This window comes from Diplotaxodon limnothrissa, linkage group LG7, assembly GCF_057381915.1.
Source record: "Diplotaxodon limnothrissa isolate DT_005_m linkage group LG7, D_limnothrissa_male_GT1.1, whole genome shotgun sequence".
Classification (NCBI taxonomy): domain Eukaryota; kingdom Metazoa; phylum Chordata; class Actinopteri; order Cichliformes; family Cichlidae; genus Diplotaxodon; species Diplotaxodon limnothrissa.
This window is the reverse complement of record NC_140602.1, coordinates 9,197,560-9,224,622: the sequence shown is the minus strand read 5'-3', so window position 1 is coordinate 9,224,622 and position 27,063 is coordinate 9,197,560. Positions and strand designations below refer to the sequence as shown.

The 27,063-nt window shown below is 40.4% G+C and overlaps 2 protein-coding genes across 2 annotated transcripts; one reads left to right on the top strand and one right to left on the bottom strand.

Moving 5' to 3' along the window:
• nfat5a (nuclear factor of activated T cells 5a) lies at positions 1 to 24,149 on the top strand. The gene is made up of 12 exons (XM_085359144.1): positions 1 to 320; positions 10,064 to 10,192; positions 12,817 to 13,438; positions 13,593 to 13,776; positions 14,376 to 14,566; positions 14,694 to 14,866; positions 14,980 to 15,114; positions 15,216 to 15,268; positions 15,388 to 15,520; positions 17,039 to 17,223; positions 17,309 to 19,304; positions 20,582 to 24,149. Exons 1-12 carry the CDS (start codon positions 248 to 250, stop codon positions 20,962 to 20,964), a joined length of 4,257 nt encoding a protein of 1,418 aa, XP_085215270.1. The 5' UTR covers positions 1 to 247; the 3' UTR covers positions 20,965 to 24,149.
• Positions 24,150 to 25,228: 1,079 nt separating this feature from the next.
• Positions 25,229 to 27,005, bottom strand: nudt7 (nudix (nucleoside diphosphate linked moiety X)-type motif 7). The gene is made up of 3 exons (XM_085357332.1): positions 26,601 to 27,005; positions 25,754 to 25,912; positions 25,229 to 25,655 (listed from the first exon to the last, which is right to left on the bottom strand). The coding sequence occupies exons 1-3, from the start codon at positions 26,988 to 26,990 to the stop codon at positions 25,302 to 25,304; spliced, it is 903 nt and encodes a 300-aa protein (XP_085213458.1). The 5' UTR covers positions 26,991 to 27,005; the 3' UTR covers positions 25,229 to 25,301.
• Positions 27,006 to 27,063: the final 58 nt, after the last annotated feature.

The following is a 27,063-nucleotide window of genomic DNA, read 5'->3' as shown; positions in this document are numbered from 1 at the left end:
CTCAACGTAGCACGAAACGTGTCTCCTCTCAGCAAAGACACACAAACGTGAGACGTGCTAGATAACGTTTTTGGTTTTTTTTCTTGGTTTTGAAAGTTTTCTTTTTGCCGCCTTAAGATTGTTGCGATTTTATACTATGTATATTAAAACATTCCGCTTGTAAAACGTAATATTTATCCGCCAGGAGCAGCCGACTTCGTTTCTACTAAAGAGTGTCCGCTTCTCCTCCCCTCGATGAAGCGCTGCGATGCCCTCTGATTTTATATCCCTCCTTAGCTCGGATATCGACCTCAATTCCCCCAAATCTCTATACTCTAAAGGTAAGATTTATCTAAAAGAAGGTTACTGTGAGGTCGCTAATCCGTTTTGTCCTTGTCTAATGGGAACTAATATGATTGTCTTGATAGCTCATGTTAAGCTGCTAGCTAGCAATGGTTAGCCTCTTTTCTGCTAGTAGCAAGACTAGCTAGCATAGTTAGTCAGCTCGACTACCCTTGCTGGTTAGTTGTCCATGTCACATGCGTGGAAAAGCATGGTATGTTAGAATAGTAAAGTAAATATAACAACAATTATGTGTGTTTTTTGGTTACACTTGTCATGCAGATTGATGACTAGCATCATTTTAGTTGCCTATATGAGCTAACACAGCTTTGTGAGGTCGCTGCCTACCCACCACATTGTTCCGTGGTTTAAGGTACTTAAGTAGTGCTCGGGTTCTGCAGAGGTGTGTATTTGTGTGTGCGCATATCGCATGGATGGAAAAGTAGTGCATGGCTGTCCTGTGTTTTCTCCTTGTTTGGTTTTAGCGAGTGACAGTCCCTCTGTTGTTTTGGTTTGTTTGGTGGAATCGAGCCAGGGTATCCTCCTCACATTCTCTGGTTTCACTGAAAGAATGCAGTTATTGGCCCTTCAAAGCCTAGAGAGTGCTATTCTGCCTATCAGGATAAGGGGCCCTCTAGTGCCAAAATATATTTTGCCTCTAATATCGCTGCACACTTGTCAGCCAACTGTTATGTTATTATTAGGTGGGTGTTGCTGCATCTCTGGAGTGCAGAACCGTTAACTAATGTTGCATTTAGCTTGGTTAGAGCAGCACTTTGCCTGTAAGTCTGTCTTTTCACTTTTTAAACATCGCCTCATGTGCAAAGCAACTGTCACTGAATATGCTTACTCTACTCAGGCAGCTACCATGCATTTGCTTGTTTATGAGGGAGGCTTGTATATAAACTATTGATCCTAAAGTGCAAATGTAACCTGAGACACAAGAATTTATGCATATTACTTTTTCTAAAAACAATGGTGCTATTTCACCCCTTTGGGTTTTTCCCCTTACATTTTAATCACATTAACAAATATTATTCTTTCCTTTTTTATTTTTTTCAAATATTATTTGTACCCGACTGGGCCTTAACTTGCCTGCTGGTCCCACATCTGTCTGGCTGCTATGTATAGGGTGCTCATGAGCCAGCAGAAAGCTTTGCTCTGTGACCCTGAAATTCTCAGTTGAGACTGCCATATGGTCACACCGTATCACATGATGACTGTTTATTTATATCTCTGTAATTGGGTGTGCGCTCTCACGTTGGGGTCAAGGTAACAGACATGCTCATCAACGATCTATTGGGAGAGCTCATGTATGTCAGACGATGTGGGTGAGTAGAGACAACTGACCAAGCTGCCAGAATATATTGCATTATTTAGTGGGTTCTGTTTTTTTGTTTGTTTGTTTTGAGGAAAATGTGAAATCTCAGAAGTTACAAATAGAAATAGTAACGCAGGGTTTACTGAGAAGCAAGCAGGGTCCTACTGGGACCTGGACAGCTCAAGAACTTGTGCCTGATTTTATTACTGCGACAATACATCATAAACATATAACTAATGATCAAGATAGTGATTTTTGGCTATATTTACATAAAAATTATGCTTACTGGGAGAGAAACAAAGTCTCTTCCTCTTTCTCACAGCAGAGAGACTGTTGTTCCTGTGTGAGGAGAGCAAGCCCTCGAGCAAAACTGTAACGGTGTTTTGTTTTTTGTTTCTTTTCCCCCCTTTTGGCTGATTTGAAAAACAATCTGCTAGAGGGAAATGAAAAGTGGCTTCAACCTCGCAAAAAATGAGTTAGCAACAGCAAGGTGAATTGAAACGTGATGAACAGACAGACAAACTGGGATGCTATTTCCAAATCCAAGTGCTGAAATCCCAAAATTGAAAACCAAATACCTACCCAACAGATATAGAGATTAGGGCTGCCCAGTTAATTGATTAATCATGAACATGCTTTGACCCCCTACAGTTAAATAAACGTGTTCAAGGAATATTAAAAATGTTTGCTTTCCCACACAGTGCAGTGCATTAAAGCCACTGAACTTTTATGGACTACCTGGATGACTAACAGTGCATTAGAAGACAGCCAATGACTGAAATTAAATGTCTAGCACAGCAAAATGTGTGGAGCATGAGTCGTTGTTTGGAAATGACTCGAATTTAGTCGAAATGACGTAATCCTAGAAGAAATTATATGCAAAGAGTGCTGTAGAGTTGTGTCTGCATTGCAAAGCATTACAACCTGGTGATTGAGCCGCATGAAAACACACCACAGACTGGCGTATAATGAATGCACGAAGGATGAGAAAAACGGTGCAGTGGTTGCTAACAAGATCATCCAACACCAACTCAGACGCTCATAAAAATGCACCTGTACCTTCCTAAAAATTACTTACTTACATACTCGATCATGTCTGTTTGGCCAAAGATAAGTGTCCAGTAATCACAGGACATAAAGAGAGGTCCAGAAAAATTGTCAACATACTTAACAAAAGTTTTGTTCATACCCATCATGCATGTACAGTGAATTGAGTATTTTGCTTTTAGGAAATCCAGTTAGGCTAGGTGAACAACAATTCACTGCAAAGATGTTTTAATTCACAGGAAAGTAGCACAATGTTTAAGTGAAAACACTTATTGAATTGGGTATTGGAGAATGTGTAATTCTACTACAATCGTTACTAACCAATGGTAAAAGCAATAGATATTCTAGTAAGTGGTTGTGATTGGTGTGGGTGGGATATTGGTTTTCTCCTCATTGTTACCTTATGTCAGGACACAGATTTTACGTTACTCTCATTACTGGGATTAAAAAAAAAAAAAAAAAAGCATGTTTTGTTTGTAGCATATACACAAGGGAGATTTACTTCCACAACACATTTCTCCCACAGGTTACATACAGGATACATTAACCACTTGTCCCTGGCTGCCTTTGCTTTGTGTAATATGTTTACACTCAGTACAGACATTCACTTGTTTCTTTTTAAAGAAAGCAGGCCCTTCTCCCATTGTTATGTCTCTCAGGTATAAATGTAGGCCAATAGTAAACTCTCCCTTGCTTTAATGTTAATAGCCCTGCCTTCCACTTTATTGACTGCAGTCTTGTGGGTAATTTTTGGCCGTCCTTTAAAGGTAAAGCATGGGCTGACTTCACTACAGTCTAAAGACAGCAGTACTTTCCAGTGAAACCTTTTGAAATATTTAATTTATTACAAGACACTCAATGAAACCATGATTATTCGAAAGTAACGATGCCGTTAAGTGTTGGACAACAAAAAAGCTTGCAACAGCCTATAGCAATGGGACAACAGTGTGCAAGTGCAGCTCTTGCTACTTACTCTGGCTATGTTGAATGAAGGCACAGAATCCAATTCAATGTTATTCACGTGCCACAATATATGATGTATCCTGGTGACTAAGTAAGATGGATGTCAGTTAACTTGTTACTAAAGTTACAAGTAATAACTTTAGTAACAAGTTTCATCTGCTTCTTTCATCTGTGTAAAAGTGGTTTACATTAGGATACATTAGCTAAATGATGGCTTCCAAGAAAAAAAGTCTCAGGGGTGGACGGCGTATTTTTGTTTTTTTTTCAACCGGCCGTACCTACTTAGACAAAGTAAGCAAAGGGCTACATACTGGAAACTACATCCAAAGTGCTTTATCATCATTTAAATTAGCGTACATTGTGCCAATTTTCTGATGTACACCACTGCATAGTCGGCTTTTGAAACAAATTGCATTTGAATCGATTGAAAGAACAGTCATTTGCCTTAAGACTCCTTCATTTAATGTTGCCATTATTGATTTCCTTTTCTTTGGGGGGGGGGGGGGGGGGGGGGGGATTTTGCCTTTGTGTTTCTTACATGCAGAAATTAATAAATAATAACGCCTACACACACCAGGTGGTATCTGTGGCCCCAAGGACTGCTGAGCTTGCAATAAATGGTGAACTATTAATGAAACTGGAGTTAATTTTTCATTCTGTTATGTGCGTGACGTGCATGTGCACATATCTGTGTATTCATAATTACCTGAGACATTTCCTCTTTGAAATATTCTTTTAAAGCATGCTGCCTCATAACTTTAAATCACAATCAAGTTTGTGTTTGCCTTTTCGGTGCACCTTTGGCGGCTTGTTCATAAATGCAGATTGTCTTGTGCAGGAGTAGAAAAGTCAATCATCTCCATATGTTTTCTTTTAATACAATGTCCTTAGAGTTGTTTTTGGACATCAGACAGTGCTAGCTGTTGCTTGGTGTAGAGTGTTGAAATCTCCCCACATGACACAGGTTTCCATTTTTGTTTTTTTTGTTTTGTTTTATCCTCAAGGACCAGTGAAATTCAGCCTCACTTCCAAAAAGTTATACAGTTTCTCTAAGTGGACAAATGGTTGGTTCAGTGGGGACAGGGCACAAGTTAAAGGCCACAGAGCTTCTGTTTTTAAAAGTCGAAATGCGTATGGCATGTATTACATGTAGACTCAGTTTGTACACTGTAGAGACCAGAGACTACTTTTAGAAGCAGCTGATTGTTGCTCAGATATGTAGTTGTCACAAAGTTGCCTACATATATTAGCAGAGGACCATCTTTTGTATGGTATTGTTTAATAATTAATGTGGCCTTGTGGTTTCCCTCTGCTAGCATCCACATCCCCATGCATGCTCACCTCTATAGCTACAGCCACAAGCAGAATCCATAAAATTATGATTAGGAGTACAGTACAATCAATTTACACTGTAGAAATGTCATTTAAGTAATTTTGTTAAACCTTGTTTAACCATCTGATTTGCACTAGCAGGCTGAAAGCAAATAAAAATTGTATTGGGCCATTTCTTGCAGTAATTTAAAATTTAAGATAAACCGTTAGCTTTAAAAGCCAAAATGGCATTCTTTGTGGTTTAAATGTGGCAAGTAGCTTTTATGTCACTACTCTGGCTTGACCATATTGTTATGTGTTCAAAACCATAATTAAAGCAACACTGTAGGTTGTGATGCATCCCCCCCCCCCCCCCCCCTTTTTTTTTTAACATGGAAAAAACAAACCAAACATGTGCTTGTCTAATAAGTTAATTGTTCTAAGTCTAGGTTAAAGTCAGTCCACCTCCTGGTAGGTTAGTGTGCTGTAGGCTACTGTTTGGACAAGCTTATAGATTTGTCCAAACAGACTTGTCAAACTTGCTACTGTAAAGCAAAATAAGACCAAAATGTAGTGCAGGAAGTGTATTTTGTGAACTGGAGAGTTAACCTACATTTTAAAACCTATTTTAAGGATTGGTCAGAAAACCTTTAAAGAGGTTTTTATCTGTTTTGACAGAGGGCAGTTCTTAGAACACTTATGTGCAGTTTTATAACACTGTCACTAATGTCAGGTATTTTTTACCTGATATCATATGGCTGATAAAACATACTTCCCATCTGAATAAGTAACCTAATATGTGGCAAATTGAAGTACTCTTGTTACATTTCCCCTTAAACAACGTCTCATGAAATGAAAACAGTATCATTGGGGGACCCTATATAAACGCTTCAAAATGAGTAAAAAATAAATAAACTGAGAATCGTAAACGAAAATATTGTTTAAAAATTAAATAATAGACATAACTTTTTCTTCTGCCCACCTCTTCCTTGTCGTGTGAGCCTTGTCCAGAGAAGGCACAATCTCTTTGCATCGCTGACAACTGTGGGAGAAATAAACAAAAGATGGCATTTGACTACAAGCACGTGGGTGAAAATCATCCGACGTTAGTGTTCTAGGGTTAAGCACAGGTGACGAATAAAATTAAAGATAATTTTCCTGGAGGCATTTCAGGACAGTGATGACTGACGAGACTGGCTTCAAGGACTTTGCTGTACGTGCGGAAGAAGGTGTGCAACAAAATCCAAACAGCAGCTGTTGACACTGCAGCAGTTTCTTAGTATGGTGTTTCCACTAATTGAAGCACTTAGTATACTGTTTCTCACACACATTTAAAATTGAGATAACATTTGTTTTCAAACTTCAGGATTTTTTGTATATGCTGCAAAACGGCTTCTAAGCCCACAGAGTCTGTTTAAAAAAGTAAAAATAACATTTTCTGGTTTTCCTGAAAAAGTGAATCTATCACCTAGCTTTAATCGGCGCTACTCGTTTGATGTTGTTATCTTTGTAAAGGTATACAGAGTGGTTCTGCCACTGGAGGTTTATATACAAATGGGAAGCTTAAAAAAGAAGCCCAGGTAGCCACAGAGCTGCACTCTTGGGGAAAGTGACATTTTCACCTACAGAAAGCTTGTTTGGTTTTGAAAGTTATACTTTTGGATAGATTAAATAGGTGAGGTGCAGGTTTATGCAGGGGTGTGGACGCACAACTTCTGCTGGATTTAAATTTAAACAGGAACATTCAAATGAAATTGATTCCAGAAGAATATTTGTTTTACCACATTCATTTTAATTTAATAATCGCCAGAAGCCAAAATTGTACATGAAAATAAAAGCCCTACTTAACATTATGGCTGTTGGACTCTCAACAAAGCATTTGGAAATGCTGCTGTTTAGTTGATGGATTATTATGAGCTTTTTTTTTTTTTTGCTTTAGATGGAATTTTAAATTCAAAGAAAATAGAGAATAAATGGGAGAAAATAACAATAGGGCTCCAATTAATCATTTTTATTTCAAGTCTCCACGAGCACAAGTCACAGCACGGTTTGAATATAGACACACTCTTTTGCATATACTGCACACCCTAAACTGGAAAGTGTGCTTCAAAAGTAAAAATTAAATCGCTGACAGCAATCCAATCTGTGCATTTATGAACCTGAAGTGATTGACTCAATAACAATGTGTGGTTATTGGCCTGTGTCACAAGGTAATTGAATCTTGTGTGTGTCTCAACCTAATATTTGTGCACATTTAAACAAATTTGTGCTGCAGGTAAACATGCTAATCATTATTTTTGGCTTTTATGATTCATAAAAGACTCCTTAAAATGCCTCTGATTTGAAAACATTTCTTGGGTAGGTTTCCCACCACGAGCAAATCCTTTAGGCTTAAACTGCACTGTGGTGAACTTTTAGAGGGGTAATTTAGTAGAGCTCTGAGTTGTAGTCAAGAAGATTATAAGATTCTGTAAAGTTTATTTCTAATAAACAACCATTTGTAGTGCATGTGTGCTGTTTTTTTTTTTTTTTAAAGAAAAAATCCTATGAACAATGAACCCTTTTACAGTTTGACTTTCTGTGGTTGTTTTGTGTTGCTGTGTGACCAGCAAGCACCCAGAGAGAACGGGTGATTTATACCCCTTTCAGGCCAACAGTGACATTCTTTAACACAGTGTGGACTCCTTTTGATCTGTCCAGTACATGTAAGCCTTTTGCCAACCTTGGCAAGAGGGTACCCAGCTTAGTGAACAGCAATTTCTGTCCTTTGTTTTTTTATTATGTGCTGCTCTTTTTTTAGCAGAAGTGCCATGCTACTCCTGCACATGTGTTGGGAGTCTATGAAGAGAACATTTGTTTGCATGTGATTGAATACTGAAGCATATACATGGTAGGGCTGTGCGATATGACCAAAATCTCATATCCCGATATTAAGATATCTATCGTCCGATAACGATATAAATCACAAAAATGTAACATTTTCTATAAATTCTGTGAATCTCGGGCAGCTCGACTTGCGTGAAGTGTTTTCAGCAAGGGGATTGCGTACCTGGAGTGGAGTGTTTTAACTGATACAGGAAACTATACATTTTTAGACATAAGTTGTAACGGCCGCCGTTTTCTTTGAGTATTTATTACACCGCATGCTGCGGGGAAAAGCCTGTTCTAACGTTTGAGTTCTAACGGTTTTTGTTTTGTTTTTTTTGTTTTTTTAGCACCTGACGGCTCTTTTTTTGCTTCTCATCCGTAAACAATATGCATCTTTCACGTGATTGAGTTTATTTTGAAAAGTCTCAACAGGATCTTGAGCTTTATTGTGAAAGGTTTATGTGGAACAAGCCGACACGCTGTGGTTTTACCGTCGTTGTTGCTAACGACAACGCATAAAAACAAACGCTTGTCTGTCTGTAGTGTGGTTATATTAAATATAAGAGAAAGACAGAACTTTAAGAAATTAATATAGCCACTACAGTGACCATCAAAACGATGAAAAAATATTGCCGTAAACAGTTTATTTTGCAACACCACGAAACAAACAATAGCGTAAAATGAAACGATAGATGTTTTTATATCGTCATCCGATATATATCGGTATATCGAACAGCCCTAATACATGGGTTCAAAGCAGGTGACAGCACATGTTCAGTGTACCCACTATGCATGCTTCTATTGTTCATAGGGATACTAGTTAAAGCTGAGGTCATGTCTCGTTGTCAGTCAATCTGTAATGCAATCAGCAACAAAGACTCACTTTCTTCATGCCACACACCACAGGCAAAGATTGAGGGCTGTTGTGATATTCGTGCACACAATCAGACGGTTGCTGGCAGTTCTCTATAGTCTCTGAAGCTCGCTGTGAACAGGTTCACTGAAATCCACGTTTTATTTTTCTAGCTGCACAGGAAACTGATCTCACCGAGATCTGTGAAATATCACAGCTCTTTCTATATTTGTTAAGAAAAAGAAATGAAACTTTCTCTGGCCTTTTGACATTTAGATTGTGCTATTCATTCAGCAGTGCTGTAAGGGGATTTGATGCAAACAATAGCAGATTTTATTTGTTCGTTGTGTGAACTTTGGTGATGCATTGCCACCAGCTCAGCACCATCACTGACATCACAGAAGTGCAAGATCATGTGTCTTGTCAGCGTCATCGCTCTGTTGGGAACAAAATCATAGGCAAGTGTTAGATGACTACTACGCATCCTTGGTGCTGTCGATGCAAAGCTGAAATATCCATATCAAGGTGTTGATAGGTGCCTGTTTCTTAGCAACCGCACTACCTAATCATGTGTTTATCTAGCATCAGATCTGATTTATTCCAGTGTGGCTGCAGTGGTAATTATGTCTACAAGGAATCATGTTGCCATTAAATATCTTCATGACTCTGTGGGTTTTATTACACCAAACCCCACGGGGGGCTAATTTAGTTCATCATAAGATACCCTGTGTTGTGCTAGTGTTGACTGCAGAATTTTTAGAGGATTGCAGTATTGCTTCCACTTGTCTTCGGAAAGCAAATAAGGAAACAACCAGTTTTGGTGAGATACTGTAGGAGTTTTGTTTTTGCCATGAAGCTTGCATTAGTGGAAGTGAAATTGACTGTTGGCAAGGTTCTATTTTGCGAAGAATTGTGACGATTTCTAGAACTAAGCTCCAGCAGTTGTATTATGACTTGGACTGTGCTTGCGAGCAGTTCTGCATTAGCTTCAGTTTGAGGCTAAGATGGCTGCCTTATGCAACCCTTGAGGCCTTGTTTTCAGTAGAATAAGTTAGAACATTGTGTGCTTCATGTTTCCAGGGTTAAATTGTGACGACACCTATTTGAGTTAACTGGCAATAAAGGCAGATAGTTTTTTTGTTCTATTTTTAAAAAGTTGGAAGCAGTTGTGACTTGAAGGTTGCTATTTTCATCATGGTCCACCGTTCCTAACAGGTTAAAAGGAAACCTGCTGAAAATGGGTATTTAAAAACAGAATATTTTCATCTAAGAAGAGCGGGTATGGATCTTTTTTTTAGTTGCATTGTCCTCTAATTACCAATAATCTCATTTATTTTTCAGAAACTAATTTGTATTCTCCTGCTCATCCTTTATGGCAGAGTCGGTATATGACCTCCTCCCCAAAGAACTCCAGCTCCAGCCATCGTCCACCCAGACAGACCCACCCACCATGAGCCAGAATAGTGGGGGAGAGGCGGGACCTCCCCCCTCTGCAGCCTTGGCGTCAGGTGAGCTACCTGTTCAGTCCATGAAAACCATGATCTGGGATCAGTTTCTCTGTTACAAACTATTACCCAAGTCAGCAGGGGTAAAGAAATGTGGCCTTGTGTGAGTGACTGGGGGCAACTTCACCCTTTCATCAGTTTCCGAGGCAAGATTTGTGACTAAATGGGATTTATATAGGCTAGTATGTATTAAGTATTTCAAAACTGCTGACATGACGATACATGGTTATTACGTGTTAGCTGGGCCCCATGTTATACAAGGGTACAGCACCAACAAGTCAGTCGGGGGTCAGTTCTAAAGCCCTTCTGTGCAGCTAAACACAGGATTTATTCAAATATATGTTGTAACTTTAAAATTTTCCAATATTATACCGTATTGATGTCTGTTGTGTTGTTGTCTGTCAGCATCTTTTACTGTTAGTGGTGGGCGATCCTGTTAACTAGCAGCAGCATGGAAAGTGACGTTGCTTATGAAGCCTGACTTGACACTCGCTGTTTGCGGGCCTAGTGAAAAATTTCAACACCCTTAGCACCTGATGTGAAGATATCATTTAACTCCACACAGCTGTGTGCTCAGTAGTGTTGTGTACTTTGGTACAGAGGCTGGAGGCAGTGTTGAGAGTATTTTAAACAATGGAGTAGAAGCTGCTCTGAACCAACTCTACAGTGGCAACACTTTAACCACTCAATGTTTTGATTTTTTTAGAGTGTTAATAAAAACATTTCAAAACATATCAAGCACCATGACAGCGTTTTACCTTTTATATTCACCCACTCTGCAAACACACCTCCACCACCTCACCTAACCAGTTCACAGTATAAATCTAAATCTCTAAAAAAAAAAAAATATTTATGTAGTGTTTTAGACTAATGTCTTAACTGGTCATTTAACACTCTTTGTGGCCAGGTTCCTGAAAGCGTGGCCCACAGGCCAGGGACGGTAATTTTATGCATCTTTTGAGTGTGACCAGGAAAAAGTGTTCTGCCGTTCATGTTATTCAATGACAGTTCTGATCATTTATTGTATGTATTATAGCTGAGCAGATAAATACCAATTTGAATTCCCCTGTTTTCGCCTTTGCATCTTTGACAACAAACACCAGCTACATGTACAGCTACATCAAAATTTTAAATTCAGAATGCAGCGTTTGCATGCTGACATGGCCTCTTATTTATTGTTTCACCTATGATTTGGGTTTCTTTTTTTTATAACTTTTTGACGCTTGTACTAAATTTTATTTTTCCCTTGGCTCTTAATGTAAATAAAAAAAACCCCATCAGATTGTCTCAGCTTTACAGATCCAAATCATCTCCTACAACATCCCTCATGTTATGACGTTATATAGTGTTTTAGAGTTGGCATATTGCATTTCACGTTTTCAATTTCTTTCGCTTTATTTGAGTATTGCCCTCTCTATAGTTTGAGTTTTAAATGCCTTTAACAAAAGTAAAAGAGATGCATCTGTTGCACCGTGAACCGTGCACAAGTGTTTGACTCTCATGTTACAGAGTTGCTAACATTTTCACTAATTACAATGGTTTTGTCTACTCATGAAACAGTGAAGTTGCCCCAGCAAACGTTGGACTGTATTTTTCAATATCACTTATCAAAAGCAAAGAAAATGGCCTGATCTTGGATCATGGTGCATTTTGATGTTCTTGACATCAGTTAAAACTGTGAAGGATTCTAGTCATGGTTTTCATCTAAAAAGCAAACTAACCGGTGAACAATCATGTTGGAGAGAGCGCGCTTTTTCTTTTTTTTTAACGCTGCCTTTTTACTATCATGTCTGACCCAGCTGGCCCTAAGCAGTGCTGATCAAAAGCATGACTCATGTGATGTCTTTTAGATCATCATTAACCAAACAAACGTGCTTCCGAGTGTCTATAAATGATAAACTTCAAAAGATACTCCTTCCTTCAGTATATTAACTCATCCAGTTTACTCATTGACAGAAGTTAAGTCTTGAATGATCAGCTCTCTTGTTGCTCATTGGCTGTCTCATTTTTATTGCAGGAAGTGCCCTCTGAGGCAGGGAGTGTCTGCATATAAAATGGTCTGCAGTTCACTGCTCCATAGGTCAGAGGCTTGTTTATTCTGTCTCCATGGCTACGCTCAGTCCCAACCAAATATTCCAATTGGCATGCGCAAACTACTGTTTACTATTGAATGCACATTGCACAAACTCTACTGTAAACCTGGCAAATTTAATTTGGCGCCACATTATCAGCTTGCAAATTTGGCTGTACAAGAAAGTTTGACCAGATTTTGTTATTTTTCTTTCTGGCAATGTGTATGTAACAATTTGTAGCTTGCTTTTGTTTTTGTAAACAAGGCATGTCAGTTTTGTCACATTGATTTTTAATCAGAGGTTTTGTAGGAAATCAAAACATTGTGGGACCTATAGTACCCTTCTCAACTTTAACTTCAGAACATTTGGTCAGTGCTTGACAGCTCTCGCATGCACAGTGAGAGCACGTAACCCACAACAGTTTGTTGAAATTAGAGTTGGGAAGAGGGGAAATCTATACAAATCATGCACAAATTCAGCTGCTTGAATGGGACTGCTAGCCTGCTCTGTGGTGAACATCTGTCCTAACTTTTATATCTATATGCACTACTACAGATGCCACCTCTTCCACCTCCAGCCCTTCTGCCTCTTCCTCCCTCGCCATAGGCGTTACATCCTCTGGCCCCTCTACCTCATCGTCAGACCATCTCAAGGTTGCCCAGCATCTCCACTCCAGCGGAGGAGATGGCGCTGGTGTTTCAGAGATGCAAGGTGCGGAGGGTGCCCCCAACAGAGGCAGCAGTGGAGCAAACGCTACAGTAGGGGATGTAGGGCCGGGAGGGTTGCCGGGGCTAGGAGTCCAGCAGCCCCAGAACACTCCATCAAAGCGAAGGACTGTGTTGAGCATATCCCCACCACCCGAGGATCTGTTTGATGACAGCCAGATGTCTTGCCAAGAGGAACCTACCATATCTGGTGCACCAGGTCCCGACTCAGAGCAAAGCAGCAGCATGTGGGCCGATGAGTCTGTCTCGAACTTCAGTTTGATCAGCTCAATCTCCTACAATGACAACACGGAGGTGCCACGCAAGTCTAGAAAACGCACTCCTCGCCAGCGGCCCGGTCCCAAGCCTGCTCCTCCAGAAGACAGCATGGATGTGTTTGATGCTGACAGCGCCAAAGCCCCTCACTATGTGCTATCCCAGCTGGGCACAGATAAGACCAGTTCCATATCCAGGTATGGTGACACTTACTAGAGTACATTCTGTCTCTTTAGGTCAGAGTGCCTCTCCCCTTTGTAGGAATACATTAAGGTCGATTAAAGTTTTGCTTGGGGTAATTGGATTCTTGGATGTCACACTAATGTCATCATCATTTTTTGTCCTCTGCAGCTCTCTCGAGTCAGGAACTGCAGTGAAAGGTGGGTCACTGTCTGCTCAGTTCCCTCAGAGGAGTGATGGGAAGGAGCTAAAGATCCTAGTGCAGCCAGAGACCCAGCACAGAGCTCGCTATCTGACTGAGGGCAGCAGAGGTTCTGTCAAAGATCGTACACAACAAGGATTCCCCACTGTCAAGGTTGGAGTACAAAAGCTTCCAGCAGCTTCTTAACAAACGAAATATTACCACCAAAGGAAGAAGCTGCCGAATAAGATCGAATATAACCAATACACTGAGTGAGGAGTACTGCACGAGAAAGATTGTACTAGCACTGCCCACGTGCTTGTTTCCTTTCTCCTATTTCAATAGCTGGCATTTAACATGGATAACCTACTTGTCTCTTTGATTTCATTTCTTTTTAAAAAAATTTTTTTTAATTAAATCAACAGTAAATCCAGTACTCACACTGCAAACAACCAAACAAGTACCTTTACCTCTTGATGGTAAATCAGGGTAGGGATAGTGAATGAATAGTGATTGCCTTGTATTCATTATTAAAGTAATAAATTCTTGACATCGCTCTTGAATGGCTCAGTGGTTATGAACAGATCACATGCTTCTTTTGTACCATGAATAATGCTCACAGATAAATGATTGAGTTGATTGGCAAATGATTAAAACTTTTATATTTAACTGAAAATCTTACAGGGCTGAGGTGTTTTGGTTTTTTTTGTTTGTTTTGGGGTTTTTATTAGAATCTGGAAAACTAATTTTATTTTTTATTTTTTTGTCTGCAGTTGGAAGGTGTGAGTGAATTAGTTGTGCTGCAGGTGTTTGTAGCAAATGATGCAGGCAGAGTGAAGCCTCACGGTTTCTACCAGGCATGCAGAGTGACAGGACGCAACACCACTGCTTGCAAAGAGGTGGACATAGAAGGCACCATAGTTATTGAGATTCCTCTGGAGCCCAGCAATGACATGACACTTGCGTAAGGAGTTCTTACAGATAATTAAAGACTAGTTATTACTTGCAGTGTTGATATTTAAAAAGTATTTGGTATGTGCTTTTGTATATTTAGTTATCCCTTCCTTCTCCTTCCTGTGTTGTTTCTACAGGGTGGACTGTGTAGGAATTTTGAAGCTCCGTAATGCAGATGTCGAAGCCCGCATTGGTGTTGCAGGATCCAAGAAGAAGAGTACACGAGCCAGGTTGGCCTTCAGAGTCAGCATCCCCCAGCCTGATGGATCAACCCTGACTTTACAGGTTCCCTCATCGCCGATCCTCTGCAGTGAGTAACAGCCAACTAGGATTCCTGAAACAATTTGATGGCTAATATTTATAATATGTTTTAGTTTTATGTTATGTTATTAATGATAGTTTGAATCTTCTTTTACTCTTCAGCTCAGCCAGCAGGAGTGCCAGAGATCCTGAGAAAGAGTCTCCACAGCTGCTCAGTGAAAGGAGGCGAGGAAGCTTTTATAATCGGAAAGAACTTCCTTAAAGGAACCAAAGTTATTTTTCAGGAGAACATTACAGGTGTTGTAGCAATTTCTTTTGTCAGTAGCATTGTAGCTCGATGTCATGTGTGTTAATGGTTTTCTGCATATAAACCCTCTCAAATCTTTTTGAATTCTCAGATGATAATTCCTGGCAAGCCGAAGCAAAGATTGACATGGATCTTTTCCATCAGGTATATGCAAGTGGGGATGATGGTGATCCCCTTGAGTTTTTCACTGAATAATCTAAGCTGCTGTATCAAACCTGTTTTTTGGCATACACTTGACACAAAAATGTGATCTTTTTTTCCAGAATCACTTGATAGTGACAGTCCCTCCGTTTCACAACCAGTCAATCACTTCTCCTGTTTCTGTGGGTATTTTTGTGATGACCAATGCCGGTAGATCACATGAAGCCCAACCCTTCACCTACACTCCAGACTCGGGTAACAGCAAGCATGAAAGTTACATAGTTCACGATTTTCAGCCGTCGTGGCATTGATGGCTTTTAAATGTTGACACTTATTGCTAAGTGTGACACTTATGGGCTATTTATGTTTTGAAGAGAGTGAATAGAGCTAACATAGTACTGTTTTCAGATAGTTATAACAAGTTTTAATAGCACTACACCATTATAATCAATCATATAGACAAATCTAATGGCTGATTAAGCAATGCCGCAATTATTGCTGTCACAGACACATTTACCCTAATGGCAAAAAGAGATGTAGGGATCACTGGCAGTCCTTTGTGTTTCCACTAATAGATGAAGGTTTAATATGTAAATGTGTAGCAGATATAATTGGTCCTGACATTGGAGCATGTCTGGAACAGGTGGCATAGCATTCAGCGATCTTATTATTAACAAGGGATTGTAGTAGCAGGATGGTAGTTTATTTAAATAATCTGAATTATTTGTTTTATTGTTATTTTAGGAGATGTAGCATTTAAGAAATGTATAATTATAAGTCTCAGCAGTTGATTTATTGTAAGTGATCTCTACTAAAAACTCTTGGAATATCGTATTGATTTACTTGAAATCTGCAAATGTCAAATACATTTAATAAAACAGACACTTATGGCTTTTACTTTACAAGGTTATTTAATTGTTTTTTCTTCTTGTGTTTCATTTAAAAAATTAAAGCTCACAATGGCACAGAACTGTCAAAGCCCCCCACCAGCTGAGATAAAAACGGGAATTGTTTAACTCACTGAAAATCCTGTTTAAGTGGATCTATAAGTTCATATCAGCGTAATGTTGGAAGATGAAAGGGGACTTTTGCGTGGGTTCAAGTAATTTTAGGCACGGTGAAGCTGGTAGCCTGAGTCTGAGTGACAAGGGGAAAAGAAGAAACTGCACAGAAAATAAAGAGGAGGTGGATCACAGGTAAAAGTGGGAGAGTGAGAGGGAAATGGTGAAGGTGCAGGGTGTCAAAAACAGCCTCCATATTTAAGACACAGAACGCTATCTAATCCGCTGGATAGAAAGGTTTACTAACAAAATGTGTCAGAATGCTTTGCTGCTGTCAGGCCCGTCATCAGAAACATCTATTTCTTGGTTTTAAAATTCCTGGTTGAACTTTGGAAACTCCTTCCTTTTTAAGCTGGATGTTGAAGCTTAGTAGTTTTAGTTGATTCAATTTAAGTTTAAAACAGGAACACAAAGTGGCTGTTTGCCATGTGCGCAGTCTAACAAGTAATATTCGTAGTTGGATTACAAAAAGCGTTTTGATGGCAAGTGGTCATGGTAAAAGTAGATAATACCCTCCTGGTTTGTATGATTGTTGCAAACTGCCTTGTGCTTGGTGTTGGATGGGTTTTGTTCTCCACATCATCCATTAAAAACATGGAACATGCAGCTTGTCATGTATTGTCATTTGTGCTAAGCTCCTCATGTAGATTTCAAGTGCCTAATCGTTGCCATCTCACATTCTAACAGTCCTTTTCTCCACTCTTACCTCCAGCTGATAACTCAAATGTCCTGACAGTAAAAACGGAGGGGATATCCATGGTCAAGACCTGCTTATTTGATACCCCGATCAAATCTATGCCCTCTGAACAAACAGAAATCTCTGACCAGACATCCAAACGGCAAGAGGACACACCTATGGAAGTGTCTAGCAATCCACCATCCACAGAGGTCTTCAAAGTAAGATACCCCCTGCTTTTTGAGGAAGAGATTTTAAAATATTTACTTGAGAAATACGGTCTGTAACACTGTTTTTCTTTCTCAGTCATCCCCTGATCCACTCATCACAGTGCAGCAGACTCTGGACCTTGGCTCTAGTTCTCATCCAGGTGGAGAGTCCTTTCAGAGAACAATGCCTTTACCATCAGAAGATGTGGACCTTCCCCAGGCACCCCCGGTCTTCCCTAGCTTAGAGTCCCTCAGCACGATACAAAAGCAAGAAATTGCCCCAACAACCTCCTTCTCTGTGTCAGGAGACACCACAATACCACCTGTGACACCAGAAGTCCCCCAGCAGTTCCTTAGAGACCCCCAGGAAAGCTTGTCACCTGAGAGTTCCAGTAGTAGTGCAGGGGTGGTGGTTGTGGCCATGCCACAGATAGCACCTTCCTCTCAGGCACAGCCACAGCAGTCCCAGGTCTCCCTCTTTCCCCAGGAAGAGGTGGCCCAGCTGGAAAGGGCAGTTAGAGAACTCCAGGGGGGAAGTAACACCACGCTCCAGCAGGTGTTAGAAGCAGCTGTAGCTCAGCAGCAGCTAAATTCTGTGCTGTATAGCCCCACACCTTCTGCAGAATCCCTTCAGCAGCATGTCCAGGAGAACATGAACAGCCTTAGACTGGGGAGTACAGATAATTCACTGTCAGCACAGCAACAGCTACAGATACAACAACAGGAGCAGCAACAACAAATACAACAGCAGTTTCAACAACAGCAACAAATACTTGGAAACCTTCAGCAGCAACAGCAGCAAGTCATCAACAACATACAGATGCAACAGCAACTTATATTACAGCCACAAGAGCAACAGCAAATTATGGAGAATATTCAACAACAGCAATTGCAACAAAATCAGCAACAGCAAGTTCTAAACAATATTCAGCTTCAGGATCAGCAACAACAAAATCATATTCTTACCAATTTACAGCAACATCAGCTGCAACAACAGCAGCAGCAGCAAAATCAAGCGTTGAGCAACCTACAACAGCAACAGCAGCAACTTCAAGAGCAGCAGGTTTTGGAAAATTTACAGCAACACCTTCAGGCCAGCTCTCTCCTTCAACAGGCTGGAGAACTGCTTACTATCCAGACTAGCTTCCCAACACAACCTCCTTCACACACATCCCCCCCACAGCAACTCTTCCAGTCGCCTAGGCCCATGGCCGAAACCCAGGGGTCCCAACAGCAGGTCCAGGCTGCCCTCATCCAGAATACCCTGACCGTACTGACTAGTGGCAGTCTCAACTCAGAGCAGCAGTCCACAGGATCAACCCTATACCTGACGCCGAACCATCAGCCCCAGCAACAGCAGCAGCTGGCATTCATCTCCTCCATGGAGACATCAGCCAGCCAACATCAGTCTGTTTCAATGTTTCAAAATCAACCGCAGTCTCAAATGCAGCAACAGAGCACCCCAATGGATCAGCAGCAGTCCCCACAGCAGAACCAACAACAACCAGCACAGCTTCCAATGGGCCAGCAGGGTTCCTTATTTCAAAGTATTCCCAATCACTCACAGGGCAACCCTGCACCACAGCAAACAGGTCTGCTTCTCTGCACCACAGATCTGAACCCACAGGCTATCGCCCCTACTATTCTCTTTAGCACCCAGACCCAAGGCCCTTCCCCTATGGGGACCATTAGCGTTGGAATCACCCAGTCAGATACAGCAGAGCCCATGTCCTTCCAAGACCAGAGCTCTTCGGGCAGCAACTCAACAACCACTGAGAACCAACAACAGAGCTTGTTCCAGGAACAGCAGCCAATGCAAGTGGGCCCAAGTTCAAGCTCCGTCCAAAACAATCAACCTGTGGAGCTGTTCATACCACAGACAAATCTGTCCAGCTTGCAGAGTACTATTGCCTCACAGGAGCTCAACAACCAGGCTCCAGCCCCCGCCACAACCATCTTTGTGGTGCAGGGTGGTGTGGGTGTGGTAGCCAGCCCTGGTCAGCAGCCCCCAGAGCAGCTTTTCCAGACATCTGTGGGTGGCAATGTGGCTTCTCAAGGACAGGCCAGTCTGTTTGTTTTTGGCATTCAGAATGGTAAGACAATTTTGATCCTCTACACCTTTTAATGTAGAGTAAATCAAAGTTACCCATGTTAAATTCTTATTTTCTGAAGAATATGGTACTATCATGCTCGACCTATTAACTTGTATATATCCATATCCGGTTCCTGGTGACTATTCTCTTAGTCGGCTAAATGAGAGGGATAAAAAAATGAGTCTGATTAGTCTAAAACTAAGAAACACTCTGATATTAAGAATATTGGACAATGTCAAAATCTCTAAACAAAGGCATTTGAAACCATTAATCACATTTATTAACAATAAATCATGCCTCCTAACTGTGCGGTACCTCACATGTTGCGTTATGAATATTTCACGTTTTACTCCAGACAATGAAGAAAAGGCAAAACACTTAAAATAATCCAATATTAAATATAATAAGAAAACATGGTACTAAAAAAGATTTTCACATATTATTAAAATATGACAAATTGACATCCGAGAAATGAATAAATTGCAACTGAAAAGTGTTGCGTATTGGGCTGTGCATTGCGAATGATGCACCTTGTTCGAAAACTCTTGACAACCACTTAATTAAAAGTTAAAATCTAAAAGAACAAATCAGTAAATAATCTAGCCATTTGCTTCTGCTTATCTAAAGTTGGGTCACGGGTCAGCAGCCTAAGCAGAGAATCCCAGACATCCCTCTTGCCAGCCACCACCTCCAACTTCTCAGAAGAAACATTGAGTTGTTCACAGCCAGCTGAAAGGTCTAATCTCTCCTGTGTATCCCAAGTGGGACATGCCCATCTGGAACATCTTACTCAGGAGACAACCACCTCAAATGACCCCTTTTGATGTTGAGCGGCTCTACTCTGAGCCCGTCCTGAATGACTGAACTCCTCACCCTATCACTCAGGGAGAGTCCATCCACCCTTCAGAGGAAGGGTACCGCTCGTATCCGCAAACTCATTCTTTCGCCTTTAAAAGACCTAACCCTAATAGTCTTAACAAAAAAAATCAAGCCTGATTAACAGATTTATGGCATTTGTCAACAACATTGCTCCATCTGGTGATAGATGGCTGCATAGCATCCAGGACACAATATACCGGCATTTGGCATCAATTAAAATTTGAAAGAATTAGATTAAACGGCTAGTATGTCTGATACCCACTAGTGACAGTAGTGATAATTGGTCATCTAGTCAGGCACAGCTCTAATCCATATGCTTTTTGTGTTACTCCATTGCTACAGTTATATGCTACATTTACTGTTTAATGATGGATAAAATTATTTTCTTTTTCTTTTAGACTCATCCCAGCTGCTCACTTCTTCTGGACCCAGCCAACCTGCGCAGAACCAAATCCCGAACTCCGGTCACATGCAGACTCTGCTGGATCAGCCCATGGCCCAGGCTGCCTCCCCAATCCCAGCTACCATGCATGGCAGCTTGCAGAACACCCTTCAGGCACAAATGCAGACCACCTTGGAGAACGCAATGCAGGCAAACACACAAACAGCCCTTCAGTCCAGTTTACAAGGAAACATAGAAGCGAGTCTACCAACACCAATGCAGACCAGTCTACAGACACAGATACAGAGCAGCTTACAGAATCAACTGCAGGCATCCATATCAACATCGTCCAGCATGGATAAAATTGAGGACCTACTGGAAAGCCTACAGAAGCAGTGATTATTGTTTGGACCATTGTCAGCACTTAGGGGGTGAGTGATGTGTATGTAGCTCAGAGTTATACACCCTAAAAATAGCCGTGTGTAGGGGTTTGTGCCAATGCTTAAAAAAAAAGTCATTTAAATATTTAAGAATTACTTGCCCTTTTTACTGAAAACCCAAATCATGAGTTCATGTGACCTGTTTTTAAGAAATATTTATCATTAACTGTAGCCTCCATTTATCCATTGTTCTTGAATTAATGAACCCACCTTTGCTATTACTCCTCTTGCAGGATCAGAGAGGCCTGTAATAACTGCTTTATCCAGCCGCACAAATGCAGTGTTTTGTTGCCAGTTGTTGTTTTTTTTTCCTGTTTCTTTTTAAAATAATGTGAGCCTAAGAGATGATGACGGTGGTGGTAATGATTATGATGATGAGGATAAAAATATTTGTGGGAAAAAACAGGAAAGGGATAAAGAATGTCAGCAACAGAGGAACGGTGACAGAGGAATGGTGCCGTGATGGGAGAGTGTTGTGAAAGCAGATTTAAAAATAAAAAACAGTCAGTTATGGAATATCAGATTGCACATAACTGTCAGATAAAGGCAGAATCTCATTTTGAGTGTGTAAACTCCCCAAGATTTCATTTCACTTTGAGACAGTGGGTGTTTTTATTTTTTATTTTTTTTATTTTGTCAGTTTGGGAGATTAGCTGATGTAAAAACAGGGATAAAATCACGTCACAGTAATTCGATTTAAACTTCTTTTGCTGTGGAGAATATGAACAATCATGCTGTTAATACACAGCTTACATTTGCATATGTCAAAAATGCCATTAAATTTGCTCCAAGAGTACAGAATATTAGACTGTACAGTTCTTTGTAGGATAATGTTTCATGTTTTCTTTTAATAACATTTACTGGCATGGGTGGAGTCTGCACTCAAGCGGTTTGTTATTAGAGGCAGCACAGTTTAATATTAGTGTCGGCACCACAAGTATGAAATGAATTTTTATCACAAAAAGTCCGGTAAAGACATTGTGTTACTGAAAGCACCCTGGTGAGTTGAGGGAATATTGCACACTCATAAATGAGATTCATCCATGTGACGTGGCCTTTGTTGGCACTTCCCAGTGTTCTCTTATGTGCAGGCCTTTCTTGGTGAAATTTTAAATAGCATTCAACTATTTAGGGTTTGTTTTGTTTTTTTTCTCCTTTTGTTGCTTTTGAAAAAGTTAACTCTTTATCAGTTAAATGTGGATAGAAAAAAAAACCTTTCCACTAGTGAAAATGGAGTGTTGTGTGGTTTTATAAACATTTTATCTAAAGCACTTTATAACCTCTTTTGTGTAACCTGCTACTCCTTATATCCATCCACAGCTCTCTACTGATCTAAGATGAATTTGTACTCTGAAACGTCCAGTGGGTGGGGTTAAAAAAAAAAAAGAAGAAGAAGAAGAGGGGGGAAAAGCTGAAAGCAGTCATCTTTGTACAAATAGATACATCATTTTTACATTTTCTCTCATGTCAGAGTATTTTTGAGGTCTAGACAACTTTGTATAGAACGTCTGCTCACTGTTGAGTCCCTCTTTGTATTCAGTCCCAGTGGTCCAGTCAAGTCTATCCAAAAACAGCCATTCCTACAAACGGCATTGTCACTTGTCAGTGTTTGAGTGGTAACTAGGCCTTTTGTGTTTTAGACACTGACAACACATCTGAAATACTGATTCATTTAGTTTGTACATTTACATGAAGGATCTTCATTGTTTTGTTTTTTTTCTTTTGTACTAAGTCTCGGTTTTTCTCGTTGGAATGTTTTTACTGTTGTTCGTGTTGTGTTTCGATATTAAGTTTCTGTTTCTGTTTGTAGCCCGTGCAGGTTGGCGCCGCATGAAGCTGGCTCCTGTTCTTTGTGTTGTGAACAGGGGCTCACTGGTAGATGAAATCTGTTACATAGAGGTTGCCATTTTTGATTCCATCCTTGGTGCTATGTAGAGGAGTAATGGACACTTCTTTCGTCATGTTAGTACAGTTTGTACTATCAATAGCACTTGCATTCGTTTTTAGTTTGGAAGAAAAATCGAGTCTACAGTGCTGGCTGTTGTTGAGGGATCAGACTGGAGTGCAACCCACCCAGGCATACCAAAGCTCCTGATTGTGAATGGTCGCCATTTTGTCCTCGCCATCGTAACGTTTACTCATTTGCATTTGTTTGTTCACATAATGCAGCTCTCACATGGCTAACAATTCAGCATGCTGGGGGGGTTGTTTTGTTTTGCGCTTTTACAAGATTTCTGATAGTTTTGCGAAGGTACTTTGCTTCATGGATCAGTTTATCTCATTAACATTTCCACCAATTTGATACATCACTCTATTTTTCAATGAAGAGTTGACATTGTTGAACTTTCCAAATCTAATATTAGCCAATTTGGCGTTATCCCCCCCCAAAAAAGGACATGTGTTTTTTTTTCTTGGAGACTTCAGACATTAGTATCGCATTGCTCACATGCATTGTTTACATTTTCATGGTCATACTCTTTTATCTTTGCAGCTGTTAGTGATCCATTTTAAAAGTAACTTATCTTTTTTAGAATTTTGTAATCCATGTATCAAAATGTAGAGTATTTTTGTAAAACTAAACTTTTTTTCTTTTTTGCTCATAGCAAAGAACTATCATTGCTAGTGTTTTGTTGGTTTTTCCCCTGAAATGAAGCGCAGGTTTATTAAGTCTATGACTGAAACTAGAAATGTAAGTGGACATCAAGCGATTATGTTAGACTTAAATCTACTGTCATGATATTGACTTTACGCAAACTGTAGAACATAACGTGAAGTTTACTCCTCTTTTTTGTGCTCTGTGTGTTTTGTGTGGGCGTTTTGTATTTTAAACTCCTCTTTTGTTTTTGTTTTTAACATCATGCATCTCAAATGGCACTTTGACTCGTCCATTAACTGTAGATCAAGTTAGAGTGCAGTAGTGATGTTTCCAAGCATTCCATCCCTCTCAGTTAGGGGAGCTAAAGAGCACATGATGTTGTGGAAGAAGTGCGGAACAGTAATGCCTCTTAAAGCCATACCAACACAGAAAGCCAACCCGTGACTTCGGTTTCATGAATGTAAATTTTACCTCATGGTGTGTGGAATGGAGCTTGCTCTACATCTGACATCGGACCAATACTAGGCTTAGAGAAGATATATTTTGAGGCGGAGGGAAGGGGATGGGCAGGGCGACACCAGCTGTCATTTGTGTCACTGCACATTGGTCAAATTGTTTTTGATTGTGGTGTAATTTCAAAACCGACCATTAGTTTTATTATTATTATTCATTTCAGTCCGACTTTGTCGAATAGCCACTTCACCGGGGGGGAGGGAAAAAAAAAAAAAAAGAAACTGTTGATTTAAAGGCGTTGAAAAGAGCACACAAATCTTTGCATAATATTTTTGTCCTTCAGTCATGTAAATGAATATCCATGTATATTTAAATGTGAAATATACTGCAGGGGTATTTTGAATTTCAATTGTGACGCTTTCAACAGAACTTTGTGTGCCTTGATAACTTAAACGTTGCTCTGCTGTGTTTACTGGTGTCCCTTTTGTCTCATTGCTCCTTTTTATTCTCTAAGACTGTTTAACATCCGAAAGCTTTTCCGTTACTCTCTCCTCCCCCTGACACGGACATAACCGTAACTGTTATACTTTAACATGTTCTCAATCCGTTGCAAGATATCAACATAATATTGTGCAGCTTCACCAGTGAATTGTCACCTTGTTGTTTTCTATTGAAAATGCTTTTCATGCCTCATGAGATTTGTACATGTGAGGTAAAAGGGACGAGACAGTGGAGATTGTTTTTAGCGAGAACTTTGTGTTGATGTGCTTGTCAACATTACTATTGTTGCTGTGAAACGCTTGATCAAAAGGGGCAACCATGATAAATTAAATTGCCAATAGTGTGAGCTGTATCTTGTGTGTAATCAGTTTGCTCACTTTTCCTAGTTCGCTTCTATTTCACATTCTCCAACAGTTCTGTTGTATCCGTTCTGTGTAGCTTGAGCTTTAGTATCTAGCCTTACGACCCTGCAGTAGGGATAAAAGTCAAACCTGGTGTGTTATCATACATCTGAACTATTATTAACATGTAATTTTGCCTTTGTCTGGACATTTGTATACTCTTTGTTTATATCTGTAATCCTGCTGCTACATTAAATGAATTTTGAAAAACTGAAAATATCTTTTTATTTGCATCTTTTCACCACACTGAAAAGTTTATATACATCCTTTCAAACAATTATTACACACATTCATAGAAATTATACAGTAAATTCAATGGGGCTTCAGGTATTGGGGAAAATCTGTTCATAGTTTACTGATTCTTCTGTGTAGGATCTGTTGGAAGAATGCTAGTGGGTCCTCAGAGTCAAAGCCAACTTCAAACTCGGGTTTCTTTTTAAGAGCAAGGACAGCAACCAGGATGGCCAGCAAGGCAGTCAATCCCCATATGTGATATTGGCTTCCCAAATCAGTGTCCACAAAATAAAATGAGTGCAGCAGCCCCGACATCCCAACGACACCATATGTAGAGTGGTGGTCCTCCTTGCTGGTGAAGAAGTCCAATGGGACTGTGAACACAGCACTGACCTCAGCTGGGTTTGGACTGGGACAAAATGACTCCTCTATGAAGCCAACAACTGGGGTCACCAACAGACCGGTCTGTTGACAAAGAACGACAATTAGGAGGGGGTGATTTGAGAAAATGAATAAGACTCAAGTCAGTCAATACTCTTAAAGAAAATCATGTTTTATTCTACCTTATTAATGATTGGAAACAGCGTACAGACCACCTGAACGTCATCAGGTGATAGACCTATCTCCTCCTCCGCTTCTCTCAGAGCTGTGTCCACATCGTCATGGTCACTGGGGTCTCTCTTTCCACCTGGGAAACACACCTCACCAGCACTGGTCCTCAGCTACAAAGAAAGAAACATAAATAAGATGGATTTACAGGATAGATGAAGACAGTGACTGAGAGATAGCATCCATCTCAGTGTTATCTCAGCTGCTACAGGGTGACGGGAAGGGTACATCTTGGACAGGTCTGTTACAGGGCTACACAGACACAATCATATGCATTCACCTTCACACCTATCAGCCATTTAGAATCATCCATTAACGTAACCCCACTAACTGCCGTCTATGGGAAGTAGCCATGCAAAACGTCAGACATAAAGACCCCAGCCAGATGGTGGGTTCAGGCCCTGGACCACCTTGCTGTGAGGAAACAGTGCTTGCCACAATACTGCCCGTGGAAAGACAGTAGCAAGACTGAAAGTTGGTAAGATGTTAGTGAATCGACCTATATGCATTTATGTATGTTTTGGAGATGACTTTTTGACATTTTGGGGGAAGTTAGTGGGATGGACAGGATTAGGAATGAGTACATCATAGGGATAGTTCGGGTTAGAGGCAAGGCTGGGACGGTTTGGAAGTGCAGAGAAGAGAGGGTGCCTGCATTGGAGAAGGATGTTGAGGACATGCACGGAGTTGGTGTGACAGAAAAGGAAGCTGGGGATAGCGGTCAGATAAAGGTAGATGAAATGCTGTGGCGAACCCCAGATAGAGAAGTGAGAAGAAACCGCATTTACCCACTCAAGTTACCTCTTTTGAACGCAGCGTCAGCAAGGTGTACAGCCGCCCACTCCTCACGAACAGCGGGATCAGCACAGAAGCTCTGGGCAGCAATGGCAGATAGGAAAACTTATCTCCTATGTCAAACTGCTTTAAAATGCCTATAATCTCTTCTTTAACGTGCATGATAGTGAGTGACCTGGTTAAAGTCCAAGTCTTGAACAATTTGGTACGACTTATTATTAAATAAACACAAAATCTTGGAAAACAAACGTTGACAGCTAAAAACAATACTGTTATGCTTACAGTGAAACTAACGTTAGCAGCAGAGCTAAGTCTAATCAGTCCATGGTAGTTCAGAAAACACCTGCGTTGTAGGAAAGCTAATGTGTATATAATGGTAAACTTTCCCAATACCATTCGCCCTTCTTTGACAGCTACTTCCTGCCCGAGTTTAAGCTAACACCAGAAACGGATGTGATGTCGAATCGCG